This window comes from Theropithecus gelada, chromosome 5 (assembly GCF_003255815.1).
Source record: "Theropithecus gelada isolate Dixy chromosome 5, Tgel_1.0, whole genome shotgun sequence".
In the NCBI taxonomy this organism is placed as follows: Eukaryota; Metazoa; Chordata; class Mammalia; order Primates; family Cercopithecidae; genus Theropithecus; species Theropithecus gelada.
The window spans coordinates 54525502-54545089 of record NC_037672.1 but is presented as its reverse complement, the minus strand read 5'-3'; the positions used below and the strand labels follow the sequence as shown (position 1 = coordinate 54545089).

Genomic DNA, 19588 nt, shown 5'->3' with positions numbered 1-19588 from the left:
TGAGATCGTGCCACTGCACTCCAGCCTGGGAGACAGAGCGAGACCCCATCTCAAAACAAACAAACAAACAAAAAATAAACAAAAAACAACAAAAAACAAAAAAACCTTTCTTTCTTCCCTTCCTTCTCTTGGATCCATTGTTAGTTATGTAATAGCCAGTACAGTTCCTTTTCCTGTGTTAGCTTTAATTTTTGAGCCTAAAATTGTCTAAACAGCTCTGGGACCAAGGATATATGTAAGCATAAACTACAAAGAAAGAGGTTATCATGGGACTAGAACTTAAAATTCTCAGATTTAAAATACAGTCGGTCACCTTTTGTAATGTATCTTATAAGATTATAAAAAGGGAGGAAATATAGAGGGTCCACTTTTGGTGGACTTAAGAGTTATACAGAAGACAGAATCAAGTAATAAAGTCCAGAATAGAGTTGCACCATTTCAGGCTGATGAAAAAGGAAGAGGCTAGGGAAATCTTTCAAATGCTGAATCTTAAGGTCTGTCCAGGTTGAGATAAAGCTGCCTGCTGAAGCTTGTTGTCTTAGCTGTGCACTCATTCTGTGTTCTTGTTGATATTCTGTGGCGTGGCTACAGATTGGAATGCTACTTGAACAGTCTTAAACCTTCCCTGTGTAAATAAGTTATCTTTGTATTTACTCTTAGGGAGGTAGCTTTTGTCCACCTTTAAATGGAAAAATAAAATACCTTAAAGAAAACCTTTTAAGTATGCTTATGTAAGCACAGAAGTTTTTAAGAGGCATGAAAGGAAAAACAGACCTATTAAAAACTACATTAATATTCTTGAGAAACAGGAAGACAGGTAATTAATCTTGATGATTTCACTGCTGTTAGTGCCAAACCAATGTTTTTCATATTAACAGGACTGAAAAAATGTGAAATAAAGCTTTGCAGCATTGATTCTAAACTATTCATATCATTATCATGCATACAACGCTGGCTGGAGCTTATTTATTCATTTCATTTTGATTTTGTTGCCAACCACTGCTTCAAATTGAATATTCTGCATACGATTTAAAAATGCTGAGGCGCGTTCAGGAAGAAACCTGTACAAAAAAGAAAAAAAAAATTGAAAAATTTTCAGTTTAAAATATTTGACAACAGAGTTCTTTATTTGGTCATTTAGAATACACTGAGAGTTATCTGGTTTGTGTTTAATTTTCCTCCGTTCTTCTTTACTTCCTTTGCAATCACCTCTCTTTTATGTGTGCATCTTTCTTTTCTTTTCTTTTCTTTTTTTTTTTTGACATAACTTCATAGTGGACTTCATTAGGAAAAGTGTAAAAACATTCAAATTCATAAAATTTAAATGAGACAGTAAAATTATGCCTTGTGGCTACAGTAATTGCCATAATAATCACAAGCAAGGTGAAGTCTAAATTATTGCCTAAACACGGAGGTTGCAGTGAGCCAAGATCATGCCATTGCACTCCAGCTGGGCGACAAGAATGAAACTCTATCTCAAAAAAAGTAAAAAATAAAAAAATAAATTATTGCCTAAACAAACACTATTTTGTCAAGCTTCTGCTGCAAGCCCAAGGCAGAAAACATTGCAATTATTAGAAGTCAGCCCAATTATGAATCTGCATTTGAAGATGGAAGAAAAGGAAAAAAAGTGTGTTCTGATTACAGCATCAAGACATTCTAGCCTGCAAAAAAGTAACTTTATTAACGTCTTGCAGCAGAATACATTAGTAATTGTAATCATGCATTAAAATTCTCATTTCATGTCAAAAAGAGAGTAATCAGTTTTCTTCATGATTTATGTTTTACTGAATTTCATATGGTTTGTCCCTCTGAAAATGTTTTTGGGAACATTCCCTCTCCAGGGAGTGCCTCCTAAGATACGCTCACCACAGGTCATCTTTGGTCATTTAAAATCAATCTGTCTGAACCTATATGTGCACCTTTGTAATATTCATAGTTCAAATTGTATGCAAATATAAATAAAGCACTGATACATACCGCTCTTCTCACTCTCTTATCTGGTATGAGTAAAGATCTAAAATGAAAGTCTGAGCTCATTGCTGAAATTGCTGATTAATCTTGATGCTAAAATCTCACCAAGAGACACCACCAGAATCCATTCCATCCAAGCGTTCACCTCTCGTTTACTATTTACTGAGTACCTATTACGCACACTATAATAAGGTGAACTAAAGTACTTAAAAAACAGCTGTTGTCTTTGAGGAACTTATTGTTTAGCTGAGAGGCTAAAATGGTCATCTTAAAACAATTATTGAAAAATATCAGCCATCTAGAATTAAGGGCTATAACTGGAAGGAGGATTCACATGGGCTCGGATAGTGGAGGAAAGCTTCAAAAGGACAACTGATGTCCAGGAAGGCATAAGAGATGAGTAGGCAGATGAAAGGAAGAGAGTGGCCTGCCCAGTGGCTCACGCCTGTAACCCAGCACTTTGGGAGGCAGAGGTGGCCAGATCATGAGGTCAGGAGTTCGAGACCAGCTTGACCAACATGGTGAAACCCTGTCTCTACTAAAACTACAAAAAAATTAGCCAGGCGTGGTGGCGCATGCCTGTAATCCCAGCTATTCAGGAGGCTGAGGCAGGAGAATCTCTTGAACCCAGGAGGCGGAGGTTGCAGTGAGCTGAGATCAAGCCACTGCACTCCAGCCTGGGCAACAGAGCAAGACTCCATCTGAAAAAAAGGGGGAGAAAAAAAAAGAAAAAAAAAAAAAGGAAGAGAGTATGTGAATGTAAAGAGGCAGAAATAACATATTCTGCAAAGAAAGTCATATTGAAAATCACTTTGGTATTGTTGACTAATGCAAGATTTACTTCCTCGTTTGGGGGGTAGGTGGGTGAAAGATGGGGGAAGGAGCAAACGGGCAGGGAAGATCTGGCTGAAAGAAGGACAAGGATAAGAAGAGAGCTCATGTGGGCCTTTTACCCTCACAAAGAAACCTTCATGCTAGTAATTGCATCTGCTCATAAAATGTTGTCTCTCTGTAAAAGGAATTAAATGCAAAGAAAATTAAAAATACATACCTGTTGCCTGGTTACAAACCACCATGACAGCTTCAAAGGATACAAAAGACTTTGAGACTGTTGTTTATTTTACTGGGATACTATTCTCCAACTCAGGCAGAATAATTGTTTTTATCACCTTGGTCATATGCATGTATATGCATGTACATATGCATGTAATTTTCAATATTAATATGACTTACTTTAGGCCCCAAGAGAGTAGGTGTTCCATGAAACTCACTTCCTACGGTGCTTAGTACCAAGACACTAATTTAGTCAACTCTTTTTTTTTTTTTTCATTGTTTTTTAAATTTATTTTTCCAAGACCGAGTCTTCTGTCGCCCAGGCTGGAGTGCAGTGGCACGATCTTGGCTCACTTCAACCTCTGCCTCCCGGATTCAAGCAATTCTCCTGCGAGTGCCCGGTATTACAGGCACAGGCCACCATACCTACTAATTTTTGTATTTTTAGTAGAGCTGGGGTTTCACCATGTTGCTCAGGCTGGTCTCGAACTCCTGACTTCAAGTATTCTGCCTGCTGTGGTCTCCCAAAGTGCTGGGATTACAGGCATGAAACACCACACCCGGCCTAGTCAACTCTTGAGATGATGTTGCTTGGGGGTCAAGGTTCTCCTTATGTTATCTCAAGTCAGTCTATTTAACCTAAAACAAAATACTGAAATTGATACATCAATGCAGTTTGTACCCTGTTCTCAAATTGTTCTATTTCAAGTTTGTTCATAATTTATATGGACTTGTTTCAAAAAGGTCCAAGGGCTTATGAAGTTAGTATAGTTATCTTCTCACTGATACAATTTCAATTTATAAACTGCTCCTCAGAAGAAAGCTGAGAAGGTGTATCCTCTGGGAATTGTTGCTGTTGCTATTTCATATAAATTCTGTTCTCTAAGATTTTAACATTTGAAGCCTACACCTTTTCAGTGACAAGAGCTTTGTTTCTATTATATTGTTTTATTCTTATGGCATCCTTATAAAGAAGATATCACCATATTCATTTGGCCAAGTGCAGTGGCTCATGCCTGTAATCTCAGCACTTTGGGAGGCCAAGGCAGGAGGATTGCTTGAGGCCAGGCATTCAAAACCTTTGTTGCCTGGGCAACAAAGCGAGACTGTCTCTACTAAATAAATACATAGGCTGGGTGCGGTGGGTCACACCTGTAATCCCCGCACTTTGGGAGGCCGAGGCAGGCAGATCACGAGGTCAGGGGATCGAGACCATCCCGGCTAATGGGGTAAAACCCCGTCTCTACTAAAAAAACTGAAAAAAATAAAAATTAGCTGGGCATGGTGGCAGGTGCCTGTAGTCCCAGCTACTCGGGAGGCTGAGGCAGGAGGATGGCGTGAATCCGGGAGGCAGAGATTGCAGTGAGCCAAGATCTTGCCACTGCACTCCAGCCTGGGCAACAGAGCAAGACTCCGTCTCAAAAAGTAAATAAATAAATAAAAATAATAAATAAATAAATCAATAAGACATTCTAAAGACATTAAAAGGATAATAAGGGAATGTTATGTACAAATTTATGCCAAAGAAATTCTACAACTTAGATGAAATGGACAAATTCCTTGAAAGACACACATTACCAAGAATTAGTAAGTAAATTGAATTGGCATGTAGCTATTAAAGAAATCAAATTTGTAATTAAAAGCTTTCCCAAAAGAAAATTAGAGGCTCAGGAATCTACCAAAAAAAAACAAAAAACAAAAAACAAAACAAAACGAAACAAAAACTTACTGAGTTTAGCAAACAGAAAGTTTAACAATTTAGCAAGGTTGCAAAATATGAGATCAAATTACAAAAATCCAATATATGCTGACAACAAACAATGGTAAATATAAATTTTTTTTAAAATGCCATTTGCATTAGCATCAAAAACTGTGAAATAGGGCTGGGCACGATGGCTCATGCCTGTAATTCCAGCACTTTAGGAGGCTGAGGCAGGTGGATCACATGAGGTCAGGAGTTCGAGACCAGCCTGGCCAACATGGTGAAACCCCATCTCTACTACAAATTCAAAAAATTAGTTGGGCGAGGGGACAGGTGCCTGTAAGCCCAGCTACTTGGGAGGCTGAGGCAGGAGAATCGCTTGAAGCCAGGCATCCTAAGTTGCAGTGAGCTGAGATCACACCACTGCACTCTAGCTTGGGCAACAAGGGCGAAACTCTGTCTCAAAAAAAAAAAAAAAAGAACTCGTGAAATACTTTGGAATAAATCTGATAAAATATGTGCAAGACTTAAACATCAAAAACTACAAAATACAATTTAAAGATTTAAAGATTTTGAAGAAGATTTTAAAAATAGATATTATGTTCTTGGATTCGAAAACTCAATATTGTTGATATGTCAATTCCCCCCAATTGATCTATAGATTCCGTGCAATCCCAACCAAACTTCTAGCAGGCTTTTAAAAATGGAGTCTTTATTATTAACTACTTCACTATATTGCATTCTTTTTAAACTGTGTTTCCTTTAGTTAGAATAGTCTTCAGCAAAGTTTGCACAGAGACGGTAGATTTGGTAGAGAAAATGAATCATTCTCTTTTTATAGACTGGGTAGGAAAAGAACAGAGGAAACTTAACTGTTCTCCCCAAGGATGGAGAGTTTCCATGCCAATTTTCACAACTGAAAGATTCTCCATAATAATAGCTCTACTGGGCCAGGCACGGTGGCTCATGCCTGTAAACCCAGCACTTTGGGAGGCCAAGACAGGAGGATAACTTGAGGTGAGGAGTTCGAGCCCAGCCTGGCCAGCACGGGGAAACCCCATCTCTATCAAAAAATACAAAAATTAGCTGGGTGTGGTGTGGTAGCACACACCTGTAGTCCCAGTTACATAGGGATCTGAGGCACGAGAATTGCTTGAACCCAGGAGGTGGAGGTTGCAGTGAGCCAAGATCGTGCCACTGTAATCCAGTCAGGGTGACAGAGTAAGACTCTGTCTCAAAAAAAAAAAAAAAAAAAAGCTCTATTGGTGTTTTAGTATTTAGATGTTCTGTGCTGTACTTACTTCTTTAGTATCAGAAAGATATTGATATATGATGGAACAAAAATCATTTTCTTATTGGTAAGTATTCCATCTATCAGACTTCTTACAACTTCATCTGTCTCCAATACAGGCCATAATCTGTGATTAAAAAGACGAAAAGTTTATTTTTATTTTCTAAAATTTTAATTTCATAAGTAAATGATGGTAGGAAAATTATCCTATATTTTTACTAAATTTAGAATGAAGATTTAAAATATTCCAGGATTTGCTGCATTAATGCCACCCTACCCACTTCCTCCACATCCCATGTTGATGTTTTGTTATCAGAAACTTATACTTTCATATCCAGTAGGTGTGTTTCATAGCTCACTTAGTCAAAATATCAAAATGGTGGAGAGGCATTAGATGGTAAGGAGTAGAGGAGCCACGCAAGAAAGAGGAACGGCTAGGATTAATCATGGGACAGGAAGGAAAGATCTGACATCTCAAAGCCTGTTGGATGCAAGGAGAAAATTCTATAGCTAAGTATACTTTCTTTCTTGTGGAGGTATTCCATAAAGCTGGATTGTTTTGAGGTCATCATTTTGTCAGAGGCGTTTAAATCAGAGCAACTCCATCTTGAATAGGGCCTGGGTAAGAGAAGGCTGACACCTCCTGGGCTTCATTCCCAGGAAGCTAAAGCATTCTTTGTCACAGGATGATATAGGAGGTTGGCACAAGATTCAGGTCATAAAGATCTTGCTGATAAAATAGGGTGCAGTAAAGAAGCCGGCCAAAACCCACCAAAACCAAGATGTTGATGAAAGTGACCTCTGGTTGTCCTCACTGCTCATTATAAGCTGACTATAATATATTAATTAGCATGCTAAGAGACACTTCTATCAGCACTATGACAGTTTACAAATACCATGGCAATGGCAGGAAGTTACCCGATATGATCTAAAAAGGGGAGGAAATCTCAGTTTTGGGAATTGCTCACCCCTTTCCCGGAAAACTCATGAATAATCCACCCCTTGTTTAGCATATAATCAAGAAGTAACTAAATATCCTTGGTGGAGCAGCCCCAGCCATTCTTCTCCGTGGAGTAGCCATTCTCCTTCACGGAGTAGCCATTCTCTACTCCTTTACTTTCCTAATAAGCTTGCTTTTGCTTTGCCCTGTGGCCTTGCCCCAAATTGTTTCTTGGGAGAAATCTAAGAACCCTCTCTTGGGGTCTGGATTGGGACCCCTTTCTGGTAAGAATTTCATATTTGAGATTCACCTCTGACTTGCCTATCCTGCAGTTTAATGAGAATTTAAGAGGCGCCCAAGGAGTATGACAACTGGAGGTATGACCTTCCTTATACTGAAGGCCGTGTACATGTATTCTTGAGAAATATTCATAAACATAGGTTTAGTGAAGAATTGCCTATTAGTGCAAGATGATGACAGAAAATTAAAACATAAATGGATTTAAAATGTTGTATTCAAATTAAGATGTCTAGGCGTGGACTGAACAGCCAGTGAATGTAAAGGCTGGGCGAGGAGTTAGGAAACCAGTGAATGTTAAAACTCCATTCCCTGGGATGATCTGTGGTTTACTGCAGATTAGTATGTGATTCACTTCTCCACTGCATTGAACAGCAACGCCAACAGAGAGTAATACAAGTCAATACATTTCTAAATTACTCTGTTCTGCCCTTTCTCTCCCTGATGTCATCTATATGGATCCAACAACCCAGCCTCAGAGCCAAGTGTGACATTACATATCAATGCCTTAGCCCTGACTAAGGAAATTCACAATCCAGCAACCTCTATAAACCAATCCCAAATCTTTAGCATTGCCTGTGTCTGCCCCTAAGTTAGCCCCCAGGAACCCTATACCCAGAGTTCCATCATCTTTACTCTTCTCATCTATTATGCCTTCCCCAAGAGTGGCAGGATACCCTTAGGAAAGCTCATGGTACGCTAAGCATGAAAGCCTACCAAGAGGGTTTTTATTGGGCCCAATTCCTTGTCTAAGAAAACAGTCAGGAGTTGCAACAGTACTATAGTATTTACTTGCATATCGCATACTTATTAAGTACTGTGAGACAACATAGCAAATGTAAGAAGCCACGTTTGCTCACTTCTGCTTGTCAGCATAATTTTACAAAGTCCGTGACTCTGTGACAATGTGCAGCTCTCTGGAAAGATGCTTTGAAGACAATACAGGATGGAGCACATGACCCCCAGTACCAGAGCAGTCCAACTGAACCTCTCTAAAGGGCTGCTCTCAGGCTACAGGCCTCCTTCTGTAGTCTTCAGTAAGGCTTCTAAATAAAATCAACACCTTTAATTCTTTAAAAACTTATTTTTTTGGCCGGTTGTGGTGGTTCACGGCTGTAATCCCAGCATTTTAGGAGGCTGAGGCAGGCAGATCACCTGAGGTCAGGAGTTCGAGACCAGCCTGGCCAACATGGCGAAACTCCGTCTCTACTAAAAATATAAAAATTAGCCAGGTGTGGTGGTGGGTGCCTGTAATCCCAAATACTCAGGAGGCTGAGGAAGGAGAATCGCTTGAACCCGGAAGGCAGAGGTTGCGGTGAGCCGAGATTGAGCCACTGCACTCCTGCCTGGGTGACAGAGTGAGACTCTGTCTCAAAAAAAAAACAAAAACAAAAACTTATTTATTTTTCTTTAATCAACAGTACCTATGGTCTAACACCATGAAGGACTCCAGTGGCAGGGAGACACTCCAGCTGCAGAGACCACACAGCTAACTCAGGCTGTAAGAGTCAGTATCCTCAAATGAGGCGGCACTCAACAGAGAATTGTTTAGTTCATTTGAATGAATGTGTTTAGGACTAATTCCCTTCCAGTAAAAAGTTGGTTTTGAATCATTAAGCTTAGTATATTTTGTTAATCTGCAGCAGAATATATACCAGAATTAGAAAAATTTGTTAAGCAGATGGCTTAATTTTCAGGCCTTATCCACACCTTCCTGCTTTTTTCTTCTCCTTTCAGGACTACTTTTTCCTCTCTTATGGTCTCAAATCCTCTCTCACCAGAGACAAGAGTTCTTGCAGAAATTCACCTTGACTAAGAAGCTAGAGACTCAATTTATTTGCTGGTCCTTGGAACATTTGCATTTTAAAGACAGGGTGGTAACAGTGATCAAATGTATATAGAGATTGTGTGCGTGTGTGCGTGTGTGTGTGTGTTTGTGTGTGTGTGTGTATTTAGAGACAGAGGTCTCACTGTGTTGCCCAGGTTGGAGTGCAATGGCTATTCACAGGTGCAATCATAGTGCAGTACAGCCTCGAACTCCTACCTTCCTCTCGCCTTAGCTTCCCTGGTCTCTAGGACTACAAGCTTGCCCTCCGATAATATTGAATATATCAAAGTTTTCCAAACCTGCCTCTATTCTCATCTGGTATGCTTGTAAGACAAAACAAAACAAAACTCCTAATTCTTGGAATTAATCCTAGTCTACTGGATCAGAATTTCCTTAGAAATTCCTAAGGACGAGCCTATGAACTTTATTTTTTAAGTAAGCACAAGCAATAATTCTTAGGATGAGACAAGTGTGGAAAATGTTTGGGTGCCTTATGTTAACATTGTGGCCAGTGCTGTGGAAGACATAAAAGAGGCATAAGTACCCATACCTTTCCATGCTCTGTTTGAAGAGGATGAACCACTAATGGAAGGGGGGAATGTTAGGTATCATTGATTTTGTGGGTGTGGTGTCCAGGAGAGGAGACTCTGCTGTTCCCTTAAGCACACATCTCCAGCCCCCCTTGCCCCATTCCCACTTCCCACTTACTCTTGGCACCTGAGTGTGTGTTAAGCTTTTTCCCAGACACAAATAAATATCCCAGTTCATTGGTAGCTGATCATTCCTGCTAGTCCCTAATGTTTTTCCCCTTTATTCCTTTAATTCAAGATAATAATATTAATAAGAAAAAATAATTTTCCTGTTTCATTTTGTTTCTATTAGTTGGCCTGCCTAAACATTTCTCATTAGTTTTCATATCAATTTATCATACCACAGTCTCATTCTAACTTGATTTTGACCTTACCTTGTGCTTGGATTTTTGGTGAACCCAGTATTCACAAAAACTGGGCAGAGACATGAGGTTTTGATACCAGTTTTTCCCAAAGCTTGAAGTTCTGATGTCAGACCTCTGTGAAAGCCAACAGCAGCAAATTTGCTGGAACTGTAAGAGAATTATTAAGCATTGTTAGCTAAGGGAGAGTGAAACCAATCCTCAGTTTTCTGTGAGAAGGCGGTATCATTTGACTTAAGAACAAGTAGATCCTGGCTAACATGGTGAAACCCCGTCTCTGCTAAAAATACAAAAATAAACTAGCCAGGCGTGGTGGCGGGCTCCTATAATCTCAGCTACTCGGGAGGCTGAGGCAGGAGAATGGCATGAACCTGGGAGGCGGAGCTTGCAGTGAGCCGAGATCGCGCCACTACACTCCAGCCTGGGCGACAGAGCCAGACTCCGTCTCAAAAAAAAAAAAAAAAAAAGAACAAGTAGAAGCCAAAAATCAGCCACTTGTGATTTTTCTGAGAGTATAAATGGCAATTCATTTTCATTTTCTTATACGATTAAGCAGAATCGTGAACGTATCTCATTTCTTAAACAATGATAGCAAAAGAACAAAAATAACTCTATTGATTGGCTTAATGTTCAGTTTTCCATCCTACATGTAAGGTTTTTCCATTGAATCTTCAAACTGTTTTCTAATCAGTTTTTATTGCTTTTATTTTGAAAAATATGAATCAGGAAAAACATATTTAGTAATTCTACAAAATTGATGTCTGTGTTGACAGACTTCTGTAGGACGGTGCTCATTTCTCCTTTCTCTCTCAATAACTGAGTTGATGATTTTTCTCTTGATAATGGTTGCCACTTTGGCCTCTTGATTTTATTATGAGGATCTGGAGAAGAGTTTACAGGAAAGGATATTTGGCAAATACAGTAGTATATCCTTAGGGCCTCCCACCTCCTTCCCTTTAAGTCTTTGGTGGTGCGTGGAGTGTGGTATCTGCAACTTTTAGTCAGGTAGAGTTGTTTCTCTCTCTCTCTCTCTCTTTCTCTCTCTCTCTCTCTCTCTCTCTCACACACACACACACACACACACACACGTTCATGGCACAAGCACACTGTAAAATGTTTTGATCCAGGGACCACTCTGATTGTCTTATTTTGGGCACCAAGGCCATGACATAGACATGTGTTCCTTTTAGCTTCTGTAGGTTTTGCTTCTTAGTCTGTGGAGGAAACAATGGAAACATGCTTGGCATTACTGTTTTCTCTCATTGTTCTACAGAAGAATTTGCAGAAATCTAAAAGTATTTTAAATATAATTACAACCCAGTTTCATTGCTTTAGAAAAAGTCATTTAAAAAATTCATTCTAAACCACTGTAAATTTATATCCTGTTAACCCAAATCACTCTGCTCCGAGCATTGCCATCTTGAGGCAGGAGAATAGGGTCTGGAGGCAGGGAACATAAGGCCGATTCATGCTAACTTCCTAGAACTAAATCAAATGGAAACACTTCAGCTATGACAGGAAATATCCTCTCCATTTACATGGGGTGTACACTGAGTAAATGACTTTGTAAATTTAATTCATCCTCTTCATTTACATAGGGTGTACACCGAGTAACCAGTGGAAACCTCTAGAGGGTATTTAAACCCCAGAAAATTCTGTAATGGGCTCTTGAGCCCCTGTGCTTGGGCCCACTCCCACCCTGTGAAGCATACTTTCATTTTCAGTAGATCTCTGCTTTTGTTGCTTCGTTCTTTCCTGGCATCTTGGTGTGTTTTGTCCAATTCTTTGTTCAAGATGCCAAGAACCAGGACACCCTCCACCGGTAACAATGTGAAGTGTAATGCTCCCTTCAAAGTGTAAAAATATATAACATGGCTGGCATGTGATACTTACCAATATGGGATGAGGTAAGGAATCACTTCATGGCCACACACTGAAGCCACCGTGACGATATGGCCATGATTTCTCTCTATCATCGATGGAAGAAGTGCTTTTGTGATCTTAAGGATCATTGTAGAAAGAAGAAAAACAATGACATAGGTGTTAGGTTTCCAAATCAGGTAGTTTTATTTTTGTTAAGATAGAAAGGCATTTGAGAGAACTTATAAACTGAAATAAAATACTTCCAAGCATTCCATGATTAATTCTATACAAATGATAGAAATAAAGATACAAATTTATTGGTATGGTATACCCCATGCCAACACTAATCTCAGTATTCCCCATCCTTCCCTTCAGAAGGAATCAAATAGATCCTTTTTTGGATATGTCATCTAAACAATATTAAGGGAAAAATTCAGAGTTTTCAGAAGTAAAATAATTCCTTATGATAATTTAGTGTCATGTAATTTTTTGGTTTGGGGCTTTATCATTCTAATTGAAAGAGTGAAATCTTGTGTAACTGTATTAAGGCAGTTGAGTAGTGTAAGCTGAGTGTTCTACACCACACTTATGCATCATGATTGAATTCACTATCTCCTTATTTGTAATATTGTATATTATATGTTGATGTTACAGGAAACAAGTCTTTCTTTTTTTCCAAAAACCTCTTTTGTGAGAAACATCGATAAAATTTTATAAGAATGTAGTAAATCCTATGCAAATTCATAGAACTAGAACTCCCAACCCAAGCTACCCCCAAATTCCCAACCCACAGAAACTGTGAGAGGATGGTGAACATATATTGTTGCTTTAAACCACTAAGTTTTGTATAATTTGTTATGCAGCTATAGGTAACTAATACATGAGGTCTCCATGTAGTTTGGTGGGCATGGGAGCCAATTCACATATGTGAGGAGCTATAAAGGTAAGGGGGACACATCTCTTTTTTCTTCTTCTTTCTTCCAGAATCCAGATTTGCCCTAGATTCTACACTAATATTGAGGCACTGGAAGATTAATCATAAACATTTCTATACAAAGGCAGCTGAAGTTGATATTTCCATCTCCCACAAAACTAACCAATTATGTGAGGTCTGTGTAGCTGCATTTCTCAGTTCCAGCATCCCATGGATCTAGAACTTGCCTCAGCGTCTCATCCAAAAGTGTCCTCGACCCTATATACATCACGTAATTACTTCTGATGTCCTTCCCATTCTAAAATTCCACAAAATGAGGACACATTACAAAATCATGGTGTGGAGGGGAAAAAATGAGGTCACAAGTGAGAGCATTGAAAAGATGTACACTGACAACCCTTAACAAACCTCCACAAACATTTGTTGAATTCTTGGTACATGCCAAGCTTTGTGTCAGATACTGGTGGACAAGACAGACCAAGTAGCTTACATTCTGGCGTGTTGTGTCCACTTGAATTCTGTGTCCTTGTGTCAGAGACTCTGTGGCTCTTCTACTCAAACAAATTTGATGATTCTTGATTAAGGCAAAGATCTGGCCAGTTTCCTGTCCAGAAGTATACTTCCTGTCCAGAAGTATCCTGTCCGTTATAAGTGTCATGTATCTTAAGAGAAGGTGCACAAATCAGAAATGTTTCTGACTCACGCTCACCCAAAAATGTCCTAGGATGTTGACCTCAAATGTCTTGGTAATCTCTTCATCCTTGGTGCTGCGAAGATCGGCTGGATATACTGTCCCAGCATTATTCACCACGATTGTCACATCACCCACTTCTTTCTTCACCTTTTGAAATTGAAAGAATACATTCATTGGGTGTGTTATACAAACTCAAAGTTTTGGGACCAATATAATCCAGAGATTAGAGTCTTTCTTCTACTGTATGAGGTCTCTCAGAGTTCAGGCAAGATGGACTGTTGAGCTCAAATAGTGGAGGCCAGCAGAGCACTGTCATAAAGGTGGGATAAACTGTTCTTTCAACATCTAAATTTCAATACCCAGCACATCATGTTTTGCAAGTTTATCAGTAAAGTGAAATTAACATTTATGTTGATAAATTACTATATAAGTTCTGATCAAATATTTTTAAAGTGCTCATTTTTTTAAAAAGTGGTTTTCTTTAATTTTTTTTTTCTTTTTTTTAGAGATAGAGTTTCACTACATTGCCCAGGCTGGTCTTGAGCTCTTGGTCTCATGTGATCCTTCCACGTTGGCCTCACAAAGTGCTGGGATTACATGTGTGAACCACCACACCTGGTCTAAAGTGCTGGTTGGGTAATCCTGGTTTCATAACCTACTAACTACATGACCTTGGTCTGGCTTAACCTCTGTGAGTCATAATTTGCTCATTTGTAAAATGAAGTTTACAGGGTTATTGTAGGGATTTGATTAAAAAATGTAAAGTTTGTTGGAGTGCTTAGTTCATTGTGATTATTTGATATTTACTCTTTTAAAATAATTGTGATAACAATTGTTAATATTACATTTTCTATAGAAGACTACATTAACAGCAAAATAAAATCTCACAAGGGAAATAAGTAAAGAGAAGGCAGAATTACTGCAAAGTTAATAGGACTAAAAACTAGGAAGTGATCCATATTCCCTTATGATAAATCTTTTGTCAGTCACTCTGTGTCACTGCTCACACTTCTGATCAGAATGAAATTGATTAATAATATGAATAATAATAATGGGCAGAGCTGAGTGGATTACATACAAGAAAAAAAGTATATATCCTTCCTTGGTCACATAACTACTTCAGTTAGCAGCTAAAATTCATTTAAATCAGGCAGTCATAAAGAACTTTCTCATTTTCCATGTCAGCGTCGTAGGAAACAAAATCATCTGAAGAAATTTGTGAACCTGAAGTCTCACCTGATTTAGAGAGCGATAGATTTCTTCTCTGTTGCTGCAGTCTACCACATACGCATGCGCAGTGACGCCTAGTTTTCGGCACTCAGCTGCAGTTTCCTCCACACCACGCTGTAATTGGAAGAAACAAATTCCGAAAAAAAAGTGGAGAAGACATTGGAGAAGAAAAATTTTTAAAAGAATTAACATTCGGCCTGGCGCGGTGGCTCACGCCTGTAATCCCAGCACTTTGATTGGCCGAGGAGGGCGGATCACGAGGTTAGGAGTTCAAGACCAGCCTGGCCAACATGGTGAAACCCCGTCTCTATTGAAAATTAGCCAGGCCTGATGCAAAATTAGCCAGGCCTGATGGTGTGGGCCTGTAATCCCAGCTACTTGGGAGGCTGAGGCAGGAGAATTGCTTGAACCTGGGAGGAAGAAGTTGCAGTGAGCGGAGACAGTGCTACTGGACTCCAGCCTAGGCAAACTGCACTCCAGCCTAGGCAACAAAGTGAGACTCTGTCTCCAAAAAAAAAAAAAAAAAAAAAAAAAAAAAAAAAATTAACATTCATGCCCAAAATGAACGATTAACATTCATTTTGGACATGAAGGTAGTTAATCTTTTAAAAATTGGCCTCCTGGGTCAGGTGCAGTGGCTCATGCCTGTAATCCCAGTGCTTTGGGAGGCCGAGGAGGGTGGATCGCTTGAGGTCAGGAGTTTGAGACCAGCCTGGCCAGCATGGTGAAACCCCATGTCTACTAAAAATACAAAAAATTAACTGTGCATGGTGGCGGGGGCCTGTAATCCCAGCTACTAGGGAAGTTTAGACAGGAGAATCACTTGAACCCGGGAGGCGGAGGTTACAGTGAGCTGAAATCATTCCATTGCACTCCAATCTGGGGGACAGAGTGGGACTTCGTCTCAAAATAAAATAAAATAAAATAAAAATTGGCCTCCTTATTTTTTAGAAAATTTCTTGAGAGTAATTGCCTAGTTGCAACGAGATTACCCCCGGCTTTTCTGCCAGGGAATGCTCATATTAAAACCAAAGCAAACAAAACAAAACAAAATCCCTTCATGCTTTTTCCAGTTTTTCCTCTTGATTGGAGGCTGTACAGTAGGCAGTTTCTCTAAAGCAGGCTGCTTTCAAACCTTAAAGAACATTCTTGAAAAATGTTGCTCTTCATGGTGCCATGGAAGATGAATTTGGAGAAGAAAGAAAAACTCAGCCATTAATTTATCATACATTTGTTAAGCATCAATGTATGTAATAAGCAATAAAGTGCTAAGTAGCAATTCTAAACTAGTGGTAACGGTAAACTATATGCCTCTGCCCATCATACTTTTCCCAATGATTCTGGCTCATCCTCCTAGGAGGGAAGGGGAAAGAAGGCTCTTATAGAAGGACTTTCATAGGGAGACCATGCTGCTACTCTAGGAGATATAATATTACATTCTTCAGGTGTTTGGGAGTGAGATGAGCAAGGCCACTGGATCGATTTCTCATTTATGTACCAACCTTGCCCATAACCATAGGACATGGAGACAGAGCAATTTACTTTCAGCCTAAATTCAAAGGCCTCTTTCTTAAGATAAAATTGTCCTAATGTTCCTTGACTCACATTTCTGGAAAATTAGAATTCTTTTCAAGTTTTGACATCAGGTGACTTTTATAGAAAAGATTATAAGGTTTTAAAAATTATACTTTCCATCTCACAATCGGTAAACTCTTCTCTGTGACGAACAGGCAAGGATACCTGAAAAGCCCTATTCCTTGCGTATTTGGATGACAGTGGTGTTGCTACTATTTAGGGCAATCCTCTAACGAGTGGTCTCTGGGTCCTTTGTATTTCATGACTGTAAGCTAAACCCTGGAGCAGCAGCCTGAACTCCCCAAACATGGATGTTAGGACCCAGTCGCAAAGTCAGTATCCCCTCAATTAGCCTTTTGTGGGATTGCAGAAGATTAAAAAAAGGATAGGAGAGTCTTTCACTGACTTAGATGGTAGCTTGCTCACTGCCAGATTGCACAAACCACACCATACTCTCTCATCTGTTTCTAGGTCAGTAGAGAGCATTAGTAATCAGAGCATTCATCAGATGTTTTGATTGAAGAATTAATTATTCAGTTTTGTAACTGAGCTAGATAATTGCAAAATTGCAAAATGTAATGCCTTGTTTTTTTGTTAGCAAAACACTTGCTTTAGCTTAAATTCCAGTGTGTTTTTTGAACTGTATTCCCAAAGCAACAGTATAGATTGCATAAGGGCCAAATTGCTACTGTGTCTCTCATCTCATAGAGCAAAAGGAGCCAGTTATGGTGAAAACTCAGATAGCATCTTCCTCGCCTAAAGGAGATCTGAGTTACATTACAGCCTTAGAGTGAATCATTCAGTAGCTTAAATATTTAACCATAAAATTTAATGATTCAAAGAGAATTTTTGAGGTTGGGTTATATGTTCTTCTTAAGTCTTTTTTTTTTTTTTTTTCCAGATAGTACCTGGCTCTATCGCCCAGGTTGGAGTACAATGATGTCATTATAGCTCATTGCAACCTCAGCTTCCTGAACTGAAGTGATCCTCCCACCTCAGCCTCCTGAGTAGCTGGGACTATGGGTGCGCACCACCAAACCCAGCTAATTTTTGTATTTTTTGTAGAGGTAGGGGTTTTGCTGTGTTGCCCAGGCTGGTCTCGAACTCCTGGGCTCCAGCAATCTGCCCACCTCGGCCTCCCAAAGTGCTGGGATTACAGGTGTAACCCACCGCACCCGCCCTTAAGTCATTTTTAATACGACTTCCTTCTAATTTACTTTTCTCTTGTCTCTGGAAATTTTAAAATAAAAAAAAAAACAATAAATATGGTCCTTTCCCCAAAAATACACATCTGGAAAGAGATTTGAAGGTTAGATTTCATCAAGCCCTTTTCACAGACTTATACTTATTTATGTTTTTGGACAAATGCCTAACAACAGCAGGCAACAATTTTCTCTATTTGCAAATTCTTGGTATCTTCCAGAAAGTTCATTCGAATTTCTTCAAAGACCAAACAGATGGCAAATCATTTTTATATACATCAACTCATCTATTATATAAATGCTCATATCTGTTAAAAATGTACTAGCTTTTTTGAATAGCATTCTTCACTATTCAGAAAAAAACAAAAAAGAATTAATTCTCTAAATTTAAGAGACATTTTAGGTTTTAACTAAACATGACAGCAAAGAACACGAGAAAGAAATAATATAATGGTAATTAAAACCTCACTGTAATTTGCGGAAAACGTGATTCTCAAGAAGTACTTCACAATTTTTCCAATCCTAACATCCTGTAAACACTTTTCTGTGTATATTTTCATGGCCTTACCAGAATTTACAAGTTTAGAGTAAAAGATACAAGATTTCAGTTACTTCAGTTTTATCTGGGGTTGTTCATGTAGCTGTTTACAAATAAGAACACAGGAAAACTGCTGATGTCTGAGGGAAAGCCTGACTCACTGCACACACATTTTATTTAACACAGTTATTGTTTATCATGTGCCAGGTATCGTTTACCGTGTGCTAAGTACTGAAAATCTTACTTATTTAATCCTTTTGACTAGGGACTGGCAAACATTTTCTGTAAATGGTCAGATAGTCAATATTTTAGGATTGTGTTGCATGTGTATGAGGGGAGGCACTAAAGGTTTCTGTTGCATGTTCTTCTTTGTTTGACTTTTGTTTGGTGACCTTTCAAAATGTAAAATTCATTCTTAGTTCAACAGGCCGCCCACTGGCCAGATTCAGCCTATTAGCTGTAATTTTCAGATCTCGTTCTTGCCCATCTCCTAAGTTATTATCCCCACTTCAGAACCAAGAAAACAGGCTGAGAGATAATACGTGACTTGCCTCATTTAGCAGCTGGGAAGGAGCCTGGCTCCTGAGTCTTTGCTATCAACCTGCACACCATGTCATAAAAATCACTGCTTAGTTCTCAATTACATTCCCTTCATCTAACTAACCTGATGCATATACAGACTAAGGCACCAGGGAATTTATCAAACTTTGACAAACAAAATTACAAAGATAAGTAGATGGTAAGTCAAAGAATTCTTAAAATGCTTATCTTACTCTGTGACTTTAAAAGGTTGGAAGATGTATACATTACCTTATTAATATCCCACAGAACCAGTATGCTCTGTCGTTTTGCAAATTCATAGGCAGTCCGCCTGCCTATTCCATGCCCAGCTCCAGTAATGAAAACAATCTCCCCAGCCACAGATTTTCTCTTCTGAGGAATGAAAAACTTCACCAACGACTCCAAGTAGGAGTAGATGATGGTGATCAGAAGCAGAAGGATTTCCAGGATGATGTTCATGGCTCTGCCCTGTCCTCTTCCTTCTGGTTCAGTCCTTGTATAGTCCTAGGGAGGAGGTACTCTGCACACAGAGCTCCAGGGAAGAGGTGTGCCCCGGTGTTAATGGGACTACCAGATAGAAGCCAGCTTTGGAAGCAGGCCTTGTTCACGTGTCCTAAGGTGTTGGAAACACCTCAGGTTTTTGAAGTGATGCCAAGTGCTAGCAGTAGCTTAGCTCACATCAAGAGAACCCAAGAGAATGTGCTCTCTGGACTTGTTTATCTGAAAAGCAGTTATGTACTATATTTCACCTTGAAGTTTCACCTCTAAAAACAATTCTAGGGGCCAGGTGCAGTGGCTCACATCTGTAATCCCAGCACTTTGGGAGGCTGAGACGGATTGCTTGAGCCCGGGAGTTCGAGACCAGTCTGGGCAGCATAGTAAGACCCTGTCTCAAAACAAAAAAAACCAAAAACACTTTAGAAAAAAATGAACTGGATGTGGTGGCATGTGTCT

At 39.2% G+C, this 19588-nt stretch overlaps 1 protein-coding gene across 2 annotated transcripts; it reads right to left on the bottom strand.

Annotated features, from left to right (window-relative positions):
* Positions 1–848: 848 nt before the first annotated feature.
* On the bottom strand, positions 849–19154 carry HSD17B13 (hydroxysteroid 17-beta dehydrogenase 13). Of its 2 annotated transcripts, XM_025386125.1 has the most exons (7): positions 18884–19154; positions 14765–14872; positions 13544–13675; positions 11931–12037; positions 10050–10187; positions 6031–6147; positions 849–1061 (listed from the first exon to the last, which is right to left on the bottom strand). In XM_025386125.1, the coding sequence occupies exons 1-7, from the start codon at positions 19091–19093 to the stop codon at positions 971–973; spliced, it is 903 nt and encodes a 300-aa protein (XP_025241910.1). In that variant the 5' UTR covers positions 19094–19154; the 3' UTR covers positions 849–970. The 2 variants fall into 2 exon arrangements, with proteins under 2 accessions (XP_025241910.1, XP_025241912.1); XM_025386127.1 differs by lacking the exon at positions 14765–14872.
* Positions 19155–19588: the final 434 nt, after the last annotated feature.

Excerpts from the sequence above, each read along its gene's own strand:
- HSD17B13 (XM_025386125.1), bottom strand. The coding sequence starts at position 19,093 with ATGAACATCATCCTGGAAATCCTTCTGCTTCTGATCACCATCATCTAC. Across the intron at positions 13,676-14,764 it reads TCTATCGCTCTCTAAATCAG|GTGAAGAAAGAAGTGGGTGA; the intron begins GTGAGACTTCAG and ends CAATTTCAAAAG. Across the intron at positions 1,062-6,030 it reads ATCTTTCTGATACTAAAGAA|GTTTCTTCCTGAACGCGCCT; the intron begins GTAAGTACAGCA and ends TTTTTTGTACAG.